The sequence below is a fragment of the Impatiens glandulifera genome, chromosome 1, assembly GCF_907164915.1.
Source record: "Impatiens glandulifera chromosome 1, dImpGla2.1, whole genome shotgun sequence".
In the NCBI taxonomy this organism is placed as follows: Eukaryota; Viridiplantae; Streptophyta; class Magnoliopsida; order Ericales; family Balsaminaceae; genus Impatiens; species Impatiens glandulifera.
In genome coordinates this window covers 10,464,885-10,486,991 of record NC_061862.1, presented here as the reverse complement: position 1 = coordinate 10,486,991, position 22,107 = coordinate 10,464,885, and the positions used below count along the sequence as shown (strand labels likewise).

At 30.8% G+C, this 22,107-nt stretch overlaps 3 protein-coding genes across 8 annotated transcripts; 1 reads left to right on the top strand and 2 right to left on the bottom strand.

The window, feature by feature from the left end:
• The first annotated feature begins 6,477 nt into the window (after positions 1–6,477).
• On the top strand, positions 6,478–11,008 carry LOC124920636 (histone-lysine N-methyltransferase ASHH3). Of its 6 annotated transcripts, none has more exons than XM_047461170.1 (13): positions 6,478–6,653; positions 7,030–7,100; positions 7,682–7,811; positions 8,036–8,147; positions 8,983–9,082; positions 9,329–9,407; positions 9,521–9,692; positions 9,829–9,909; positions 10,022–10,208; positions 10,305–10,338; positions 10,447–10,561; positions 10,644–10,710; positions 10,806–11,008. In XM_047461170.1, exons 2-13 carry the CDS (start codon positions 7,083–7,085, stop codon positions 10,887–10,889), a joined length of 1,179 nt encoding a protein of 392 aa, XP_047317126.1. In that variant the 5' UTR covers positions 6,478–6,653; positions 7,030–7,082; the 3' UTR covers positions 10,890–11,008. The 6 variants fall into 6 exon arrangements, with proteins under 6 accessions (XP_047317126.1, XP_047317123.1, XP_047317125.1 ...); XM_047461167.1 differs by having other exon boundaries at positions 7,679–7,811; XM_047461169.1 differs by having other exon boundaries at positions 6,478–6,761.
• A 1,633-nt stretch (positions 11,009–12,641) lies between these two features.
• LOC124920956 lies at positions 12,642–14,534 on the bottom strand. Its single transcript, XM_047461547.1, has 7 exons — positions 14,377–14,534; positions 13,770–13,984; positions 13,545–13,682; positions 13,319–13,466; positions 13,174–13,246; positions 13,028–13,084; positions 12,642–12,952 (listed from the first exon to the last, which is right to left on the bottom strand). Exons 2-7 carry the CDS (start codon positions 13,971–13,973, stop codon positions 12,865–12,867), a joined length of 708 nt encoding a protein of 235 aa, XP_047317503.1. The 5' UTR covers positions 13,974–13,984; positions 14,377–14,534; the 3' UTR covers positions 12,642–12,864.
• Positions 14,535–15,990: 1,456 nt separating this feature from the next.
• LOC124920133 (putative GPI-anchor transamidase) lies at positions 15,991–18,740 on the bottom strand. Its single transcript, XM_047460550.1, has 9 exons — positions 18,482–18,740; positions 18,222–18,263; positions 17,999–18,143; positions 17,672–17,901; positions 17,293–17,350; positions 17,125–17,202; positions 16,944–17,032; positions 16,774–16,855; positions 15,991–16,628 (listed from the first exon to the last, which is right to left on the bottom strand). The coding sequence occupies exons 1-9, from the start codon at positions 18,664–18,666 to the stop codon at positions 16,323–16,325; spliced, it is 1,215 nt and encodes a 404-aa protein (XP_047316506.1). The 5' UTR covers positions 18,667–18,740; the 3' UTR covers positions 15,991–16,322.
• Between the last annotated feature and the right edge of the window lie 3,367 nt (positions 18,741–22,107).

The following is a 22,107-nucleotide window of genomic DNA, read 5'->3' as shown; positions in this document are numbered from 1 at the left end:
ATTTTGCTATCAAACGTACTTTAACATTTATTTATACTACCATCTACAAAAAAATTTGTTTTAAAAATCTATCGACATCCAATGGCCTTTTTTCCTTTCGATAATTCTATAAATGTCCAAGTGTTGTTTTTATTTAAAATATTTAGTTAAAGTTAAAGGAGTTGAACTTTTCTTACCACTTTTAATTCATCCAAAATGGTGTATGTAAAATTTTAGAGCTTCTTCTTACAAAGTTTTCTTCATTATTCAAATGTGGCAAAGGGTTTTCATTTTGATTATCAACTAAAATTTCAAGTAAAAAATTCTCAACTTGAGTTTCAGCAGAAGATTCAGAGTAAGTTTCAATAGAAGATTCATCATTCAGGCATAACATCATTTTCATATTCTTCTATGCTTATATCTTCAAGTTCATCATGTAAAAACAGATGGAACATTTACTAATTAACTTTAGAACAATCTCTAATAAATTTTCATTAGTCATGAATGAAAATATATCCTAATGAAAAAAAATTCACATCCCTAAAAAAAATATAGTTTTTAATTCATATACATTGTAGCCTTTCTGATTCATAGGATATCCAATTATTACACATTTCTTTTCTCTATGTGCAAAAATTCTTAAAGAATTATAATCTGGATTAATTTTATTGAGTATAAGAAAATGGGGTTTTCCAATCAAGCATTTTCATATGCATTCGGTTAATCAAATATATATATAGCAGTAAGTAATGAATATGACCAAAATTTAAAAGGCATGTGTGAATCAAACATAATTGACCTAGCTACTTGAACTAGATGTCTATGTTTTCTTTCCACAACTCCATTTTTTTGTGGAGTATATGCACAAGTTATTTGATTAATCATTCATAGAAATTTAAATAAATTAGAATATCTATTGTTTATGAATTCAGTCTGTTCTAATTATTTTAACTGTAGTCTCATATTTTTTTTTGACAAAAACAAAATAAAATCTTAAAGTTTTTCAAAAACACAAATTTTATTAGGAATCAAATAAATCCATGTACATCTAAAGAAATCATCAACAATAGTTAACATATATGAACAATTTAAAACATATTTTTCTCTATAAGGACCTCACAAATCCACATAAATAAGCTCAAATATTTTGTTAGTTTTAGTTGTGCTATTCACGAAATGTAATTTGTGTGATTTAGACAATGGACATGTATAACAATGTTTATCTCTATGAAAAGAATTTGGTAAACTCTTTTAATGACTTCATCTAAGGGATGTCCAAATCTTTTATGAAGAAGTTCAAAATCAACAATTGAAATGTTTATATTATGACTAAAAAAATTATTATCAGAAACATTGTTTTTCAAAATCTAAAAGAAAGAAATCAGAAACATTATTGGTAGTTCTATCATCATAAACGAAGTACAGATTCTCTATCCTCTTTCCAATTTCAACAATGAATGAAAGCTTATGGTCCTGCATAAAACACGTTGTTTCCGAAAAAATGCAATCTACTTTGTTATCGTCAATAAGTCTAGTAGTTGAAATTAGATTAAATTTAAAATATGGAGCATAAAGAACCTCATTGAGTATCAATCTATCATAAATTATAACCGATCCTATTTCAATTATGAATTTGTATGATCCATCTTCAAGGTACATTAGTCTAGGGATTTCTAACTTCTTAATGTCTTTCATTAATTTCTTATTATTGCATAATGACATGAAGTTACTGAGTCTAATAACCAGTCATTTCTACTTTTTTCATAATTGTTACTACTTGTGTTAAATTTAAAAAATGTAAAAGAACAAGATATTGGTTTAGAACACTTACATGCAGCTGTGCCACTTGAAGATACTCCAGGTGTGCCTTTTCCTTTTACATCCCTCATGCTCTTCAAAATCTCCTTGTACATCATATACTCCTCAAGCGTTGCGTCTGCATATTAATCTTGATTAGAGACATTGTTAGCCATGTTGATTGATCATTTCCTTTTGTAGTTATCATTTGATATTTCCTTTGGTTGTTTCCACCATTCAAGATAGTCAACTATCTTGAAACAACTTTCCTTGAGGTGACTTCTTCCTCCACAATGAAGACACGCAACATTCATGAACTTAGATTTGTCTGAACTGTTATTACTCCTATCATTTCCCTCCCTTGCATACATAGAACTGTCTTGATTAACATTTCTCGAGTAGTTTTTCTTTTAACATTCTACAACATAGTGAATGTCTTATACAGAACATGTCATGGTTCTTGCATCAAAATTTGATTTTTAACGTATTCATATTGTTCGTTAAGTCCCATTAGAATTTGTAATAACTTATTTTCTTCATCATCTTGTAACATCTCTTGTTCAAGAAAGTATCCATCACAATTTGTCTTAGTTCATCTACATCTACATCTCCTAAGTGACTTTAAACTCATCATTTCATCCCAAATAAGTCTTACCTTAGAATAGTATTCTTTAAGATCATTTCCGCTTTGTCGTAGGATGACGATGTCTTTCTACAAATAGTATCTCCTCGGACCGTTGTTCCCTTCATATCTAGATTTCACTTTCAGCCACAGATCACGATTGGTCTTGGTCAACTGAAACCTCCTTTGAAACCTTACATCGATCGTATTCATCATCCATGATCTGACCATTAAGTCAATGATTTCCCACTATCTTCCGTCTTCAGGATCCACTAGCCTTGGAAATGATCCATCAATGAAGTCGATCTTGATTTTTGCAGATAATGCGAATTGGACGCTAAGGCACCACCCATAGTATGTTTCTCTGGTGAGAACTATCGTTGTAAGTGTAAGTCCTAGATAATCCGTCGGATGAATCACAAGAGGATCGTTGTTGTACTTCCTTTTCACTGAAAGATTCGATTAAGGAGAGGAGTGAAAGATATGTTCTGTAGATGTATGGCTACAGTTACTTGATTCTTCAACAAATATTCATCATTTTGGTTTTTGCTTCTCCGATAATCTTTAGCGTTAGAACAATTATTGCTCTATACCATGTGTGACTCATCGAGAAAAGATTTGAACAATTTGTAGGGAGGATCTTGAGAGAAAATAAAGAACACAAAATTGAGAGAAAATCCATAAGTGTTTAGTAACCCTGGAATTGGCATTGGAATTGGAATTGGAATTGGAGGGTCCAATTCCAATTCTTATGTTTGTTAGACACTTTAATATTAAGAATTGGAATTGGATTGGAATTCTAATGGAATTCAATATAGTGTAATTTGATAGTTCTCAATTCCAATCTTTTTAGGTCGGAATTGTAATTCCAAATTAACACGTTTTTCATGTTTTTGACATGTTTAACACGTTTCTCACACCATAAACACATTTAATACGTTTTTAACACGTTTATCATTCTTCATGTTTTTGCCACGTTTAACACGTTTTTAGCACGTTTAACACATTTTTGGCACATTTGACACGTTTTTGACACATTTAACACATTTTTTTTATATATTTAACACGGTTTTCATATCTTTGACACGTTTAACACATTTAATATGATTTTCACGTTTTTAACACGTTTAACACGTTTTTCACATTTTTAGCACATTTTGCATGTTTTGACACGTTAAACAAGTTTTTCACATATTTGGCACGTTTAACACGTTTTGATACGTTTTTGACACGTTTTTACGTTTTTTACACATGTAACACGTCTTTAACACATTAAACATGTTTATCATGTTTTTGGCACGTTTAACATATTTTTGACACGTTTAACACGTTTTTTTTTGACACGTTTAGCACATTTTTGACACGCTTAACAAGTTTTTTTACGTTTTGGCACGTTTAACAAGTTTTTCACATATTTGGCACATTTAACAAGTTTTTGACACGTTTTATATTTTTAACACGTTTAAAACGTTTTTAACACATTAAACACGTTTAACACGTTGTTGACACATTTTACATATTTTTTTACATTTTTGACACATTTTTAACACATTTAACACGTTTTTAACACGTTTTGGCACGTTTAATAAGTTTTTCATTTATTTGGCACGTTTAACACATTTTTGATACGTTTAACATGTTTTTACATTTTTAACACGTTTAACACATTTTTAACACATTAAACACGTTTATCATGTTTTTGGCACGTTAAACACATTTTTGACACGTCTTCACGTTTTTGGCACGTTTAACACATTTTGGTATGTTTAACACATTTTTGACACGTTTGATAAATTTTGACACATTTACTACATTTTGACATGTTTAATACATTTTGGCCCATTTAACACACTTGTGACATGTTTAAAATGTGTTAAATATGCAAAAAATGTGTTAAACATGCTAAAAATGTAAAAAAAATGTGTTAAACGTGCCAAAAATGTGTTAAACTTGTCAAAATGTGTTAAACGTACCAAAAACGTGTTAAGCATATTAAAAATGTGTAAAACATGCCAAAAACGTGTTAAACGTGTTAAACGTGTTAAACATGTCAAAAACGTGTTAAACATGTCAAAAACGTGTTAAACGTGCCAAAAACGTGATAAATGTGTTAAACTTATCAAAACGTGTAAAAAACGTGTTAAATGTGCCAAAAACGTGAAAAACGTGTGAAAACGTGTTGAACGTGAAAAATGTGTTAAACGTGCCAAAACGTGAAAAACGTGTTAAACGTGTCTCAAAGATGTATAAAAAGTGTGAAAAATGTGTTAAACATGTTAAAAACGTATTTAACGTGCACGTGTTGAACATGTCGAAAACGTGCCAAAAATATGAAAAACGTGTTAAACTTGTCAAAACATGTGAAAAACATGTTAAACGTATTAAAAATGTTAAAAACATGTTAAATATACCAAAAACGTGAAAAACATGTGAAACATGTGAAAATATGTTTTAAGTGTGAAAACGTGTTAAACATGTCAAAAATGTGTTTAAACATGTAAAAAACGTGTTAAACGTGTAAAAAATGTGTTAAACGTGTTAAACATGTCAAAAACGTGTTAAACATGTTAAACATGTCAAAACGTGTTAAACATGTCAAAAACGTGTTAAATGTGTTAAACATGTCAAAAACGTATTAAACGTGCCAAAAACGTGAAAACATATTTAAAAAGTTAACATTTTGAACCGATATTTTATTTTACAAACATAGAAATTGGAATTGAATTACAATTCTATCATTTTACCAAACATAGGAATTTAATTGTAATTCAATTACAATTCTATAATTTACCAAACATAGAAATTGAATTGTAATTCAATGTCAATTCTCATGGAATTGAAATTAGAATTCTAATGTCAATTCCAATTCCCCTCATTAAATGCACTATAAAAAGATTTATAATATTTTATTAAATATTAATAGTATCACAAAGTCAAATATAGGTAAAAAAACTCTCACATATTTTAAATAAGTATTTCAACTAAATTATATTTATAAATTATACATAAATCTTTATAATTAATATTATTTAATACAAATATAGTTATAACTATATTAACTAATAACAACTCTCTAACAACCTCATAACTAAGTCCTTAACAAATTCATAACTAAATTATTGAAATATTTTGATATTTTTATTACTAATTTAAAACAAAATCATATATATATATATATATATATATATATATATATATATATATATATATATATATATATATATATATATATATATATATATATATGAATAATTATACTTATTACATCTTAAATTTTTGTATAACATCACCTTCACTTAATATCATAATTTTGATATTCCTTTTTAAGTTATAATATATAAATAAGACATATTATGGTTAAATTTCCTAAAATAATGAGACAAGTTTTCCTTATACACAAACATCATAAAAATATCATTATTAATATCCATATTTATCATTAGAAAGTTGAGAAGATGTATAAAAAATTATATATAAATTTGACAGTAGTAATAAATAATTGAGAAGAGATTAAAACACAAAGAGTAACATTAATTTCTAGGTCATTATAGTTGATTAAAAACAAGATAATGGTGTAAATTAATCTCCTTGATTAAATTAAGCTTTTATTTAATAACGTTTTTCAAATTACAAGATTTTGGACTATTATCACTTATTAATTATATATATTTATTTATTTGTGATAAATATTATATAAAATTCAATAGGAAATTTGACGAATGGTCCTAATAATAACCGCGTTTTAGAAATAATCTAGGTCTGATAATGTTTGTAAAAATGGTTTTTCGGTAGGTAAAAAGTTCAAAATACTCTTAAAGATGTGGCCCGATAATGTTTCAAAAATATCTTGTGGTGCTGTCGCGTAACGTGAGGAGACTTCGTAACGCAAATGTGTATTTTCGTAAAAAAAAATTATTTTTTTCAAACTTTATCATGCCTGAATTATTAGAAAAAATTATTAGAATTATTTTTTTTTTCAAATTTCCCAATCCAACAAACTATTTAATTTTGCTAAGAAAAATCCAAGAATCTAGGGCATCAACATTTAGGTCCATTTTTATGTTGTAAGGAATGAGTAAAAAGCGGAAAATGATATATATACATAGAGAGAGAGTATAGACGGTTACTTGAACTGGTAATTTGAAGTGAAACTGCTGCTGTTGCACTCTGTCTAGGGTTTCGAAAAACGCTAAATCGATTGGAAGGCGAAGTTTATTCTTGGTTGCGGTTACATTCTACATTCTTCAATCTACAGGTCTCTCTCTATCTATCTCTCCATACAATTCTTTCCTGGAACCCTTCCTTTAACTTTTTCTATCGAGGCTTGTGGAGGAGTAAGTGATACACCATGGCTTCTAACAAGGTTGCTACTAATCTGCTCTCATTTACGAATTTCATCATCTTAATTTATGTTTATATGAAATATTCATTGAAGCATTCTTTCGAAAATTCAATACAAGTCGTCATTTGTAGAGTCTAGTGTACTCGGATTAAGATAAGCATGTCTAGAGAAGATAAGTTTATTTAGATTTCATGTTTATTAAGATCTTTGTACTTTACTTGGCGATTTATGTTTTTCATTGCAAACCGTCCAAATTATCAGTTTCTCATGACTTGTGTTGCTTTTGTAGGTAAACATCACCGTTTAGTCTTAGTTTCAAGTTTGAGGAGTTACAAATAAACCATGCCTTGCATGCAGAAGGTTGCTACCAATCTGTTATCACTTATGTTATTTTCTTGGTCAAATGTCAGGTGAAATAGAATAGAATAGAATAGAATAGAAGGTAGTTGATCCAACTGAAAATGCTTACAAAAGAAACCAAACAATGTGATTATCATTTGTGAATTTCTGACCACTTAATTGAATATTTGAAATCATTGATATTCATTTGCAAGCATTCAAGGGATGACAATAATCGCCTATGATAAAGATAACTATGTCTACAAAAGATAATCCTATCAATCTGACATATTTGTTAAGATTTAGGTGTTTGAGGTTGCTAATAATTGAAATTCTTTACAACTGAATGGGATTAGCTAGACATGTTTACTATGACTTTGCATTTGGATATCATTTTTCAGCTTGAAGTGGGAGACCTGTCAATTTCATTTATAATGAGTACTATGCTATTGAACTTTTTGGTTGCATTGCCTACCCTTTTCTTCAGTTTATATTCGCCTATATTGTTAGTTTCCCCTTCTTGATCTCTCCCCAATATTTTATTTTATACATATTTTGTTCATTTCGTTCCTCTTTTATCTTATTTTTTCGTGATTTAGAAGAATGAGCCGCCTATTGGTGCTGGGAAGATATTTAACGAACTTCTCAAGGAGGTTGGAACCCCTGTTGAGTTTGAACTTCCTAACAGTTTTGACAAATGGAAGCCTATGCCCTACAGATTCATAAAACGCAGTATCCACTATTATGATTGAAAGTTTATGTGCTATTCCATTTTCATTGGGGTTCATTCTTCACTTCTCTTTCTCTCTATCCCTGTTATGCACTTTTTATTTTCAACTGGGATATTAGCAGATGCATGTGTCAGGTTTTCTGTTTATATCCTATGGCGAGAGCCGAGAAGGAATGCATGACGGAAAATTATTTTTCAATTTTATTGTTGTATTAACCAATGTTAGACATCTACCTCACTAAGAAGGCAAAGAGGCGGTCAGAGGATGATGGAATATTCTGTTCCTGTAGCTCATCAAGTGAATCTTCTGGTGTTTGTGATAGAGACTGCCATTGTGGGTATGTAACATATTATCTTGGTTACTTTGCTGTTATTTCTATAAGAACTTAAGATTTCCATCCCGAACCTGCTTAGAACCCTAGCTAATTACTATCACCTAGTCTTTTGAATTTTTGTGCAACTAGTGGTTGTGGATAGTCTCTTGTAAAAGTCAAGCATGTTCTTGATATTTAGTACTCAATCCTTATGAGTATCCAGAGAAAAAAATGATTGGATGATGCATATATGATCGGTTCTTAATTGATTCTCCTTTTCTGAATTGTTAATAAGTTTATCTACATAGAAAGGGTAGCATTGCGTTTTGGCTTCTAAATAAAGAACCTGCTATATGCAAATTTTCAATGGCATATAGTCCTCTTATTGAGCTATGGGCCATCGTCAGATGTATATTCTTGCAGTGAACAGTTTAATGAACACAAATCTGGTTCTGTAGCTTCTGCTAAACATGTTGACTTGATAGAGTGTGAGGATATCAAATGACTGATGGATCCAATGTTTCAATTGTTCCTAGGATGATATCTTAACCTCGCGCAATTCAAAATGGAAGTTGATGTAAAAAGAGGCTTCATTTTTTCTTCCACTCTAGATATGTTTCTTGTTTCTTTGAAGAGATGCAACTGAATGGGATTTAATCATTTAGATTTAAGATTTTATTTGTTTGCTACTCCCTATAACAGTACAATGTTTTCTTAGGTTTCCTTACATTTGATTTATGTCGCGAGTTATTTATATTATATAAGGTCTGTGGGCTATTTAAGGACTATATTCTGTAAGGCTCACGTAGAGTTAGTATATGATGTCCAGAATAAATTATCATGTTGAATTTATTTGCAGGATGCTATTGTCCACCTGCTCCTCGGGATGTAAATGTGGAAGTTCATGTCAGAACCAGCCATTCCAAAATAGGCATCAAAAAGAGATGAAATTGGTAAAGGTGAGGCGCTGCCACCAACACTAGTTCCTTTCTACTTTGTCTCAATGAGCTGATGAGAGAAGTTCCCGTAGGAGATAACGATATGTGATTGATCTTACTTTCTGTTTATTTTTCTTGATGATTCTCATTTTTAATTACACTTTTGGTTCCTACTTCATACAACTTACTCTTATGGGCTAATCAAAGAAATCATTTACTTATTCAATCATGTCTGGAACATGTTCTTAATTATTCATGTTCCTGCAGACTGAAAGATGTGGATCAGGGATTGTGGCAGATGAAGACATTAAACAAGGAGAGTTTGTGATAGAATACGTTGGGGAAGGTGGTATTCTTTTAGCCTCTGCAGGGTGACACTGACACATGTTTAGTCTATATTCTATATTTTAAATAATGACTTTTGAGGAGCATATTCAAATTCAATGTGTTCTGATGCAGTTATTGATGATCAGACGTGTGAAGAAAGACTTTGGAAAATGAAAGACCGCGGGGAGACAAACTTTTACTTGTGTGAAATTAATCGTGATACAGTAATTGATGCTACTTTCAAAGGAAACAAATCAAGATACATTAATCATAGTTGCTCTCCGAATACAGAGCTGCAAAAATGGTAGTTAAATGAAAACTGGATACATTTTTCATACTGATTTTGGTTGGGATGGGTCTTTGTCTGTTCAAAGGAGTAGATTTGGTTACATTATATTATTGATTGCAGTCTAATAATCTTCACCAAAACATTTTATCAGGAGAATTGACGGTGAAACAAGGATTGGCATATTTTCAACACGTGATATAAAGAAGGGCGAAGAGCTGAATTATGACTATAAGTAATTACCTCTTTTTTCTTGCTCAGTCTCATGCACGATTTCCAATTTCATGTGGCCACAAACAAAGTCCAGTGCTAAATGTTAATGAAAAATAATATGAATGACTTGGCAGGTTTGTTCAATTTGGGGCAGATCAAAGTTGTCACTGTGGTGCAGTAAGTTGTAGACAAAAGCTTGGGTCTAAAATAAATAAACCGAAAATCCCTTCTTCAGAGGAAACATTCAAGCTAGTTTCAGCTATTGTGGCTGCAAGGAGGTCGGGCAAAGCAGCTGAAGCTAGTTCATCTGGGAAAGATGATGTAAGAAGTAGTATGATTTTACTTCAATAGTTGGATTCTTTATCAAGCAACTACCGGTTCTGATTTTATTGTATTTGCTTGCTGTTGATTTCACAGGTTACTCATAGGAATGAAGCTGCTGTCTATAAAGGTATATAAAATGGAACTCTTGACTATTTTTCTTTACCAGCACACTTTTAATGTCGTAGTCTCCTCCTCCTGCTCTTTATGATGTAATTTTTCTCCTTCCCCTTTGCAGGAGGATTGAGAAGTCACAATAATATTAATAATAACCAAGAAAGGAGACGTCTGGGGCATAACTGCATTGACGATATTGTGAGAATAGCTTACCCCGCGATTGATGTTGATGATGGGTAAGTGTAGTAAGTGGAGTTTGGGTTAATAAGGGTTATTTACTTATACTATATATAACACTATTGAATGGAAATATTTCAGGTCCTCTGAAGAAACTTATCGCTATGGTCTGATCCAACAATTTGACAATAAGAGCAGAAAACACAAGGTCAGGCAGAGAAACGACATTTTTGTTTGTTTGTTTGTTTGTTTGTTTGTTTGTTTGTGATCCTTCCTTAAATAATTAATTGATGGTTTTGGCAGATTTTGTTTGAAGATGGAAAGACCGAGACCCTGGACTTGGCAAGGGAAAGTTGGGACCGCCCAACCTATCAAGCAAGAGACTAGATAGAAAAAAATACATAATAATAATTAGGTTAAAAGATTTGTTGGTGACACATGAATATTGAAACATGTTGTATGTATTGTATTGGTTATTTTTGTAAATGCTCAACTTCTTTTGGGGATTCTTTATTTTCCCTTAATTTGCTTGTCAGAATTTGTTTTTGTTGTTGTGGATTAAGTAAGGTAGTTAAAATTGAGATTTAAATAAAATTGTTCCAAGTTCACTTAGTTGTTGGTAAATTTTAAAAATGTAATAAAAATCATTTAAGCATGTATTTATATATTTATACAACTATCTCAATTTAGATAGTCTCCTCTCTATACTCTTATTTAATTTTTCTTAAAATTGATTTATAATATGTTTTTTTATTATAAATAATATTTTATTTTTTCATGAAAATTATTTAATAATATATTTTTATTATAATTATTTTTTCATGAAAATTATTTAATAATCAATTTAAGTTTAAAATATTATTTTATTTAATATTTTAATTATTGAAAACTAATTCTTCTTATTCAAATAGCATATCATCATAGTTCAGAATTCAGATAAAAAAATAATACACTAATTAATTAATTAATGACACTAATTAATTATTAAGTTTAAAACATTTTAATTATTAAGTTCAAATTTATTTTATTATTCTTTCTATTTTATTTTTTATCCATTAATTAAAAAAATTATACACTAATTAATTATTAAGTTTAAATCCATACTATTAATTTATTTTTTATTAATTAACTTCTAACTATATTTTTATTACTCCAATTTTCAGTTATATAAATAATTAAAATTTATATATATCATATTATCTATATAATTTAAAAATTATTTATTAATTTATAACTTATCAAATTTAATCATTAATAAAAAAATATTATATTAATATATTAAAATTATTTTATTTTGTTTTTTATTATTTATGTTTTTTTATTTCAAATATATATATTCATATATATATATATATATATATCAATTTTTTATATTAAATATATATAATTTTTTAAGCTAAATTCAAATGAGGTGTAAACTAATTTATTTATTTTTAAATATTGAATATAATAATGTTTTAAATATAAATTTGTGTAAATTTAAATAATTTTGAATGATTTTTTTTTGTTTATATTAATAAATATAAAAATATTATACTCATTTTTATAAAATATAAATATAAATATAAATATAAATATATATATATATATATATATTATACTCATTTTTATAAAATATAAATATAAATATATATATATATATATATATATATATATATATATATATATATATATATATATATATATATATATATATATATATATATATATGAAAGTTAATAAATATAATAAAGGAGATTCAGATGATAAGAGATCTCAAGTTGGGATCTTGACAATGTGAAGTTTGGATGAAACAAAAACATAGAAGATAATAATTCACTCTTGTACATGAATATTATCTAATCTTTTGTGAGAAATAATTTCAATACTCTTTAGGTTGACAAATGAAATTAAACAACTCCAACTCAGTTGCTAATAAGGATTGCGGATCACCAATACAAGGTATGAACAAAAATAATTTATGACTAAATATGAAGTTGCATCAAACAAAACAAAAAATCAACTCAAATATAATTGAAGGACAAAACTAGATCATTTACAAAAACGAAAAGAAATGCCATCACTTTAACATTACACTTATAATTTTCATGAACTTCAATATGATTATCTAAAATATTTAACCCAAAGAACATCACCACCACAAGCAATGAAGCAACTTTAAATCAGTCTTTGCTGACAAAGACAAAATATATAACTAGTCTTACAAAGGGAAATAGTCTTATTTGTAAAGATGCAGAGAAATCTGTTTCCATTGATAATGAATTCAGATAGAAAGATACGAAAATATGCGAATCTTCACAGATTTCAGGTTCAACTTTGTTCATTCCGCTCATCTTTCATATATATACAAGGGTAAGGACTTCTAGAATCTTCGTCCTGTCGGTCCACCGTGATTTGAGCTTGAACCGGAACTCTTTCCAGGGTTAAGGGGTGGCTTTCTCGCAGGAAGGCTAACACAATACAATACAGATGTTTAAAAGAAACTCCAGAAATGAGCAAAAACACGAGTAGGATTTTGTTTATACCAGTTATGCTTTTGCACTGTATTCTTCTTCAAAGCTGTTAAATTCTTCACCTCTTGACTGTTACAAAAAATATATTGACTTAGAAAGATATAATTGCATATGAAAACTTGTTTTTCATTCTAATGTCATTAGATTAGGTTGGTTACCTTTTAAGAACTTCTATTCTTGCCTTCTTCAATATGTTGCTTTTCGTGTTAGTTATGCTTGGACCATATCCACCTAGAAGCAATAAAACATCAACTAAATGATATATAAATAGCATACGAGTGGGAAGAAGGAATCAAAGGGTACCTCCAAAGAAGCTTCTTTTACTACTCGGTGGAACTTTTGTACAGATCTTGACTTGTCTTTTCTGTTTACGTTCAACTTCTTGTTTGTATAGTTCCTTTATTCTATTGAATGACTTCTCTTGAGCCTCCTCCATATCCCTTTTCTTTGCCTGTACATTTTACAAACATCTTATAAGAACCCAACAACCTAGAAAAAGATAAGCAGATAGAAAGTAAATTTTCATTACCTCGTACAACATTTGCCACTTAAAAGATACTTTCTTTTCTTGCATTCTTTCAATAACAAGATTGACACTCTTTACACCGAAATCTGTTTCATAGAATCTTTTCCACAGTCTGTTGGTCACTTGGCTAAGATCCCTTCCCTGCAAAATCATAAAAATGTCTCAAATTTCACAAAAATAAGAGCACTTAAAATGATAAAATGTTGATATGATAGAATAAAATCATACCACGGTTGATTCCTCAATGTGTGCCAACTGTTCCTTTGTGCAGTGAGATAGGATTGGATCTAGAAGACGAATATCGGTTTCTCCTACGTCCCCAAGATACCTAAGATTATCTATTGCTTTCTTTATACAGAGATCAACAAGTGATGGAGGGTTCTTCTTCATCACCATATTTCTTCCAAAGATATCTTCATCCCAGGATTTCATCTCTCAATTAACTAAAAACAAAAATCAAACAAAAACCCCTTTTAAGATCTAAGAAAAACATGTGTTTATTCAATTCCTAACAAGAAAACACTCTTCTATTGAAATCAGGTATTGAATCTGCAACTACAACCCAATTCAGAATTCAATTTGATATTCAAAGCATAAGCATTCAAGATCGAACATTTAGAAGCTGATCTAGAACAAATTCATTAAAATCAAAGTACAAAAACAAGAACCAGCATCACTTTTAACATCAACAATGCAATCGCATATTAGAAATCAACAAACAATTCTAACATGGGATTTGATCATCCAAGACTTTGAGATGCTATAATCGAAATACTACATCAGATCCATCGGAACAAAAAGAATAAGAAAAACATAAAAAGGGTTTATATCTTACCAAAAGATTGAAGATGAAAATCCCAGATTCGATTTCGGAACAAGGGAGATGGAATCAAATCTGGGTGGCTCAAATTGTGTCTATGTGAAACACAAAAGTGTAAATGGATCTGACCCGATTTCTACCCGATTCGGGTAAAACACACAAAAAGTATATAAAGGGGACTTGCCGAATTCACAAGTGAAAACAAATGTTGATATGAATGTTCTTCTTATATAATAAGATTAAGGTTTCTTTAACTGATTAACATATTTCCAGGATTTTTTTTCTCTCTCCAATAATTAATTTAATAAATTTGTTGTTGTGTAGAAAAACAAAAATAAAAACAAATTGATATTAGGATAAGTTTTTTACTTTTCTAAGGACAAATAAGTTAGTTTTATTAATTTATAAGCTATTAAAATGCAAGTTGATTATATCAAATCTTAACTATAATTTCAAAATAGTTTATATTATTTTTTAAATATATATTATTATATCTCTAATATTTTTGTATGTATAAACAAACTAGGTCAAATCAGAATGATTCCTTATACAAAATTCTAATCTCCCTATTTATTTGGTTGGACTTCCTTTAAAGTCTGTCTTTGTTTTAGTATTACATTTCTATATTGTATATTGGGATATTATTTAATTTGTTTTCACATATATAGATAGTATTAATGTTTTATACATATTTTATATCTTATTCAAAATTTTGGTATATGAAAAATTCATATATTTATCTTACCAATTTTTGTATACATTAATTTTGATATAAAAAAAATCATACATTTATATTATATTAATTTCGGTGGTCCTTAATTTCTATAATATTATACCTTTAATACCTAAAAATATATTAACTTAAAAAGAAAAAAAATAATTTCATCGTTGAATATATTAAATAATATTTGAGTATAATAATATTTTGATATTATTCAAAAAATATATTTCTATAATTAAATTAATATCAAATCTATTTAATTATTTTCTTATAATTATTATATTTATATTTTAATTTATATATACTCAAATTTTAAAAATCTCATATTCAGTATTTGTATTATACCTTACCTTTTTCGTTATTTTCGATAAACCTATAATATCGATAATTTTTCTCACCCGAGTTGAATATTAAATTTACTATATTTATTTTAACTTGTGTTTTGTTTTTTAATTAATTTATCATATTTTTATATAAAATAATATTTATTAATATTATGGACTTAGTTTTTTAGAATTGAATAATATTTTTGGATTACGAATTCTAATTAAGTAATAGAGGTTAGTTTTAGTGACTAAAAATTGTGTAATCTAAGTTAAGATTTGAGAAAATTTGAATTTTTTTTAAAAAAGATTGTGTAGTGTATTAATTTGGAGTTTTGGACGTATTTATATTTTAAATTTAATATTCTTTCGAGATATACGGTGTTTAAAACTGTTAAATACGATTTACACGTTTTAAAAAGTGTGAAACTATTTTATGTTTACAAATTTGATAAACTAATTCAGAAAAAAAATACTATTAAAAAAAATCTTAAAAACTTCTCACACAATTTAATAAATTTGAGTTTCAAATATCAATTTGGACCATTTAAAATTTCAAAGATAAAAATATTAAGTGAATTTGTCAAAAAAATAAATATACAAATGGTGCTATTGAAATATTAGTTTCACAGTAAATTAAAGAAAACATTTTTATTTTTCACTTAAGTGGTAAAGTAAGCACCAATCCTTACACCTAAAACCATCTTTTTATCTACAAAGGTAAAAATAGATCAAAAAAGAAAAAGGGTTACAGATTTGTCCAATATCTCTAAACAGATGAGATAAGAACATGATCGATTCAATCCATACTTGGCTAGATTCACCTTTTTTTTTTAAATAACAAAAATAAACAGTTGACATCAAAAGACCAATAGATGATTAACTGCAGCATCAAACCATCTTTACATTTCAAAGACTCAAATTGGGGACAACCAAGTTGAAACTGCTAGGAGTGGCAGCATTGTAATCAACCCATAATAGACCAACATATTATTATCGACAATCCCAATTTCTGCAATCTTGTCGTAAAAATTGTCCCATAAGTCTGAGATGTCCGGTTTCTCATGTGAACCAATAGATGTCATTTCTTCATAGTTGTTAACAGATAGATCTTGTGAACTTTTGGCTTCAAAAGCTTTCGATTCTTTGCCTGAGAAGGCACCGTATGATGACTCTGTGTGAATTGTTTCCATGACAGAACCGAAGAAGTTTGTTACGGGCACCTGAACAAGGAAGTAGTACTCAGTCCCACACAATAAAAAAATATAGACGGTCTCTCATCAAGATCCAGAAAATATATTGTTTCCACATAGGCATCACTTTTAGCAAATAAAGGATAAAAGAACAAAGAAGATCTAGAACAATTACCTCCCCTAGTCTTTGTTGATATAGATCTGTTCGGTAATATGCAGTTGACATTAGAGATTGTGGATTATACGAGGTAAACAGACTGCAAAACAACAGGATGCAAATTGAAATAAAATAAAATAATGATTTGATCATATATATAAACAAGCTCAACATAATTAATTAATCACCTGTTTAATGAAGCATTGTCATATATGTTTAATCTTTCAAAGAAAGCCAGAGTATAGTATGTGAACCGATCCACAACCGAGACTCCAACCTATATAAATATATTTTCTTTTGAACAGATTGCATTGAGAAAAGAAAAAATGAAACTGAAAGATGGTAAGTAAGAGGAGGAGAGTTAGTTACATCAGAGTCTAAGTGATGCGAGTAAGAGTTCTCTCCTTTCATGCTACTTCCAATAGACAAAACCCCAGGCGAGACAAGCTGCAAATAAAGTGCTACTACAGTTATCGCCAAGTTTACTCTATATAATGAACTAGCAAAATATTGAAACAAAAGGGATCAGCCAAAAACCTGATTAAATAGAGTAGCAGCTTGACAGGTATCTACCATTATCAGCAGCTCCTTGAACCTAAAGGTATAGAAATAGTTGAATTCAGTGTCATCATTTATAGTTAAACTAGTCCTTGTTTAATCCAAATAATCCCTTGTCCCATTATCAATCACTAAAATATCCCTACCTTTGTTTTTTGTAACATTTTAAATATTAAATAGAAAGGATTAACCCAAATAATCCACTTTTTCATCAATCAAGGTTTTCCTTTTCCCAAAAAATCAGCAAAACAACAACGTCAAACAACCTCCTAGTTGTCGCAAATGTTTGATTTCTAATTTTGAACTCATGGCCTGCACATTGTTCATTAAACAACTTTATTCATCAAGCCATGGTTACCTGAGTTTCTCTTTCATTTGTCTCACTGCATCAGCTAAATCATGACTTTGAAGTTCCTCTGAATCCTGAAATTTTAGGAATTCGTCACCTCCATGCCCAGTCATGTATAGGAGTATATGACTACCTTCATCACTAAGAAGCCGTTTCGACCTTGGAACAGAAGTTTCATGGCGCCCTGTCAGTACTCGCAAAAAGTTTTCAACAGTCACTTCATAACCTCTATAGTCTACCTGTCATATTAGAGAAGTACTTTTAAAACACAGAACAAAAATAAGTAAACCTCTTCTAGACATTTTTACTCAAATCATGCAAAACTCTCCAAATTACCTCAACATTATCTCCATACAAGTTAAGTTTGTGGTTTTCGTTATTAAAGACCTGAGCAGGGTACTGGTTTCTTGCATTGCAAGCCATATCATCAGCCAACATGAGTATTATTCTCTCATCAGGTATGCCAAGCCTCTTAACTGTCCTGAAAGGAGAAAACATGTAAAAATAATCAAAAGTTGAGATCTTTTGTCAGAAAATGAACAAAGACATGCCTACTGACCTGTATAATGACAGAGTGTTTGCCATATGTCTGTAGTTAAACCTGAAGAGAAGGGAGTAGAATCAAAAAAATTATTAGTTCCCACTTCTCAAAAAAGCATAAATTTGCAATATTTAAGTTTAAGGGTCTTAGTCTATGATCATGTGCATACATAATATTGAGCTTGGGGCAGATAGACTAAGGATCGTTTAGCAGGATCTCGAATTCAATACAAGCAAGTTGAAAGAAAGGGGAAAGCAAGGTAAATGAATAGAACTCACCAGAATCGAGAAGTGCAGACCAAGACAGCCCAGTTATTGGTGTGCTTCGTGGTGGCCGAAGAAGAAGAAGAAGAAAAAGTGGTTTGGGCAATCGCATCGCAGAGACAAGTTGAACCCAGAAACAAGATTGAGAGAAGAATAAGAATATATCGGAAGGATTCGTCTGTTTTCGGACAAATCGCCATTGTCTTTAGGTCAGTTCTTGGTTACTGATCTAAGTTTCATTGGCAAGAATTTTGGATTCATTCTGGGTTTCAAGTCCAGATTGGAAGACAAAACTCAAGCATTAAGGGAAAATGTAATACATTTATTTCTAAAAGCATATTTAATTATTACTTTCATATTTTTCTAACCCTTGATGCACACTTACTTTTTGTATGACAATAATTATTTTGGATAATAATCTAAAAATAATTGAGTTTTTTATTCAAAACATCGTGATTAGAGATCTCTTTTGATAAATTTTATAATTAATTTTTTTATTATTATTAAAGTTATATAAAATAATTTTTTTTTTAAAGTTTCAAATTTCGATTAAATTATTATTTATGTAAAATTTATAAATAAATAAATAAAAAATTAATGTTATTAATTTAAATGCCAAATTTTAATAAATTGAAAATTTGAGAAATTTATAAATAAATAAAAAATTAATGCTATTAATTTAACTATCAAATTTCACTCAAACAGACGAACTAGAACAGTGATTTCGTCATAACAGAGTGCGGCCGGAGAGATATTGATTAATGATATTCATAGGGATTGTGATTGTGCTGTCATCCTTTCACTTTCAGTGGATCTCCTATCTATGACAAAAAGGCTTCAGGTTTCTTTCTAAAGATAAATTATCATTGAAAGCGATTCCTTCGCTCAAGAACTAGACTCAAGGGATTGTGGTTATCAGACCAGTCAAGACGACAGGAAGGTGGGACGCTAGCTAGCCTTACAACGACACGCTTACTTACAGGGATTCTAGATCCTAGAAGGCCCCCTTTTAGAAATATTTTTAGCCAAGGTTGGTCCGGCCTTCACAGGATCGTAACCATGTTTATATTTAAATAGTCGGTCTGGTGATCGACAATCTCTTCAATGACTGCAATAGACTTGTGTGACTTGTCTCAGCACACCCATTTCCCTGAAACGATCAAATACTTCTTGGTTGGGCAACTTATCAGTTTACGGTCTAACCACCCGTAGGTTCACTTGTAGATTTGGGGTTGGAACCATAGTGGTCATGAATATACACCGGCGCTGCTTGCATCCGAAATTTGGACAGGTACACCCTCCTTTAGACAGTAGGATCACTAGATGACTCGTTTGTATCGTACCGATCAACAACTGAACAGCTCGACCAAAGCCTGATCAGATACTAAGAAGGCAGTCGTTTCTATTCACTCACGTTTTGTTTTGAACAAAATGTTCAGGGTCTCGATGCCCGCTACGGTTAGGCTCGCACGTGATGCTAAGCAAAATACTTCTCCCTCTTGTGGAAATAAAGGCCCTTGAGCTGCATTTCTATACCAAGTGCCCTCTCGCTGCTCGGGGATCAACACGAGAAGCATAATTGCATCAATAACAACTTTTATATCCGCATTCTCTAAACGAAATGCTTCACACATGTCGTTCTTAGTTGATAATTCCCTCTGTGCTCTACTGTCTTTCGTTCACTATTTCTTTAGTTGATATGGAAGCTTTAGTGCCACGTTCAAGCTAAAAGCAATAAGCAGTGCCAGATGCTGATGAAATAGTGAACAGGTCCATCTTCTTTTATTTGACTTCTAATCGGAGGTGACTCCTTTATAGAAGGAAATCCCCAGTCGATTACTGACTTTCTCCTACCTTAACAAACAGTATTTTTTCTTTTCTGCTGCCGATCGAGGAAAGGCTTAGAATCAATGATTTTACCGATAATGTCGAATAAAAGAACGTATTGTGCCTTCTCTGGGCCCCCAGTCATTCTTAGCGTCTTCAATTCTTGATAATGATAATGAAATGCCTGCCTTTCTAATAAGATGTGATCTGTGTAGGACTAGTTGAACTAAGCCTCTTCTAAGAAGGAAAGATTTGCAATTTCCGCTTCTTTATTGTTGCTGTGGGAGTAGGGATTTCAGCTTAGACTATGCCTTATGCCTGTGTTTGTTGGAGACCTCCTTTATGAGACATCTAACTCATCCCATTCAAGATGCTCCTACTCCTACTCCTTTCTCTTCTTGATGGATCAATTAAACAACTTTACATTTACTTCTTTCTAAATAATTTTGAACCTCTATATAAGCGAACAAATCGCGAACTGGAGTTTTTTGGCAATCACGTCTGTGTTGGTCTTGAGCCAGTCCGGCAGTGGAAGCAACCAGCGTATAGTTGTTCTCTCTCTAGAAAATTTATGTACAATCTTTCCATCTTTTAAACAGGTCGAGCATTGTATCTCCTTAGTTTTCTCTTTAATTATCTCAATCTTGTCATACAACTGAACAACTTCCCTTTAATTATCTCAACCTTGGAATTACACATCTTATTCCATGTTACTAGGTGGATGCCTCTCCGTTTCGGCTTGTCTCCCCACAAAAAATTCCTGCATGCTCTATTAATAAGGTCATGTGTGCCCCTAGGAATCCAAGTGGTCTACATAGTATAGTACAACATTACCGATGTCACTGAGCTCACCAAAGTCTCTCGTTGGTAAGGTCTTCAGTTAGGTAATCCATTTCGTCTTGTGTCGTCGAAATAGAGTAGAGCTCTTTTGTGATGTGTGCGCCTGGGGATGATGAGCCCGAGATGTATTTTTGTGTTTTAAATTCGACTTTTTCGTATGAATGAGTTGACGTATTGAATGCTCAAAGACATGAGTATGCAATGGCACTAAGACACAATAGTTCATCAATTCCCCCTTTAGGAAGACCTAGTAGCTCACGATCTCTAAGTTTCATGTCTTTGCCTTTCCTTTGATCACATACTTTGTGCGCTCGAAGACTCATGCCCGATCGATCCTCTTTCATTGGATACAGGGATTTCGTTCGCTCATGTCTCGTGTGGTACCGCTGTCCCTCTCTAAGTAAAGGTCAAGTCTCTCCCTATAATGTACGGGAAAGAAGTAGAAAATGGTAAAAATGTGGTTGCTAGCATCGAAGAGAGCCGTCATAGATGATAAAGTGAGAGCTTGGACTTGGCAAACGAGCTCTTTCCGCGGGAGAGGACGGCAGGGTAGGCAAAATAAGGATTCCGGTGATTGATAGTAGAGCAAAGGCTAGATAACACATAGATATGCATGCCTTATCATTCAAAAGGATGAGAAAAATGCAGTCGGATTACTCGTCATATGATGGGTAGCCCACCCCACGCACGATTCAATAAATAGAGTACGAGAGTTGCTCACACCTGACTGTCCAAAGCTATTGAATCAATCTCCAATCTTTGCTCTTTCAAATCGCTCTATCCAGGTTGGGAGTCTGTCCACCAACTCCATTCTTTAGCAAATCAAGCTATGTAACCCTAAACCGTGCATTAGGTATGTAACCAAAATAAGGAGAGATTTGGTAGGAAAGTGGAGTATCCTTTGCGGCTTTCGCCGAGACTGTGTTAAGCACATTAGTTGATTCCTTTTGGCCGGTCAATCATAACTTCAAAAT

Excerpts from the sequence above, each read along its gene's own strand:
- LOC124920636 (XM_047461167.1), top strand. Across the intron at positions 9,910-10,021 it reads GAGCTGAATTATGACTATAA|GTTTGTTCAATTTGGGGCAG; the intron begins GTAATTACCTCT and ends ATGACTTGGCAG. Across the intron at positions 10,562-10,643 it reads GCGATTGATGTTGATGATGG|GTCCTCTGAAGAAACTTATC; the intron begins GTAAGTGTAGTA and ends GAAATATTTCAG.
- LOC124920956 (XM_047461547.1), bottom strand. The coding sequence starts at position 13,973 with ATGAAATCCTGGGATGAAGATATCTTTGGAAGAAATATGGTGATGAAG. Across the intron at positions 13,247-13,318 it reads TAAAAGAAGCTTCTTTGGAG|GTGGATATGGTCCAAGCATA; the intron begins GTACCCTTTGAT and ends TATTGCTTCTAG. Across the intron at positions 12,953-13,027 it reads ACAGTGCAAAAGCATAACTG|CCTTCCTGCGAGAAAGCCAC; the intron begins GTATAAACAAAA and ends GTATTGTGTTAG.
- LOC124920133 (XM_047460550.1), bottom strand. The coding sequence starts at position 18,666 with ATGGCGATTTGTCCGAAAACAGACGAATCCTTCCGATATATTCTTATT. Across the intron at positions 18,264-18,481 it reads GTCTGCACTTCTCGATTCTG|GTTTAACTACAGACATATGG; the intron begins GTGAGTTCTATT and ends CCTTCTCTTCAG. Across the intron at positions 17,351-17,671 it reads CAAATGAAAGAGAAACTCAG|GTTCAAGGAGCTGCTGATAA; the intron begins GTAACCATGGCT and ends CTATACCTTTAG.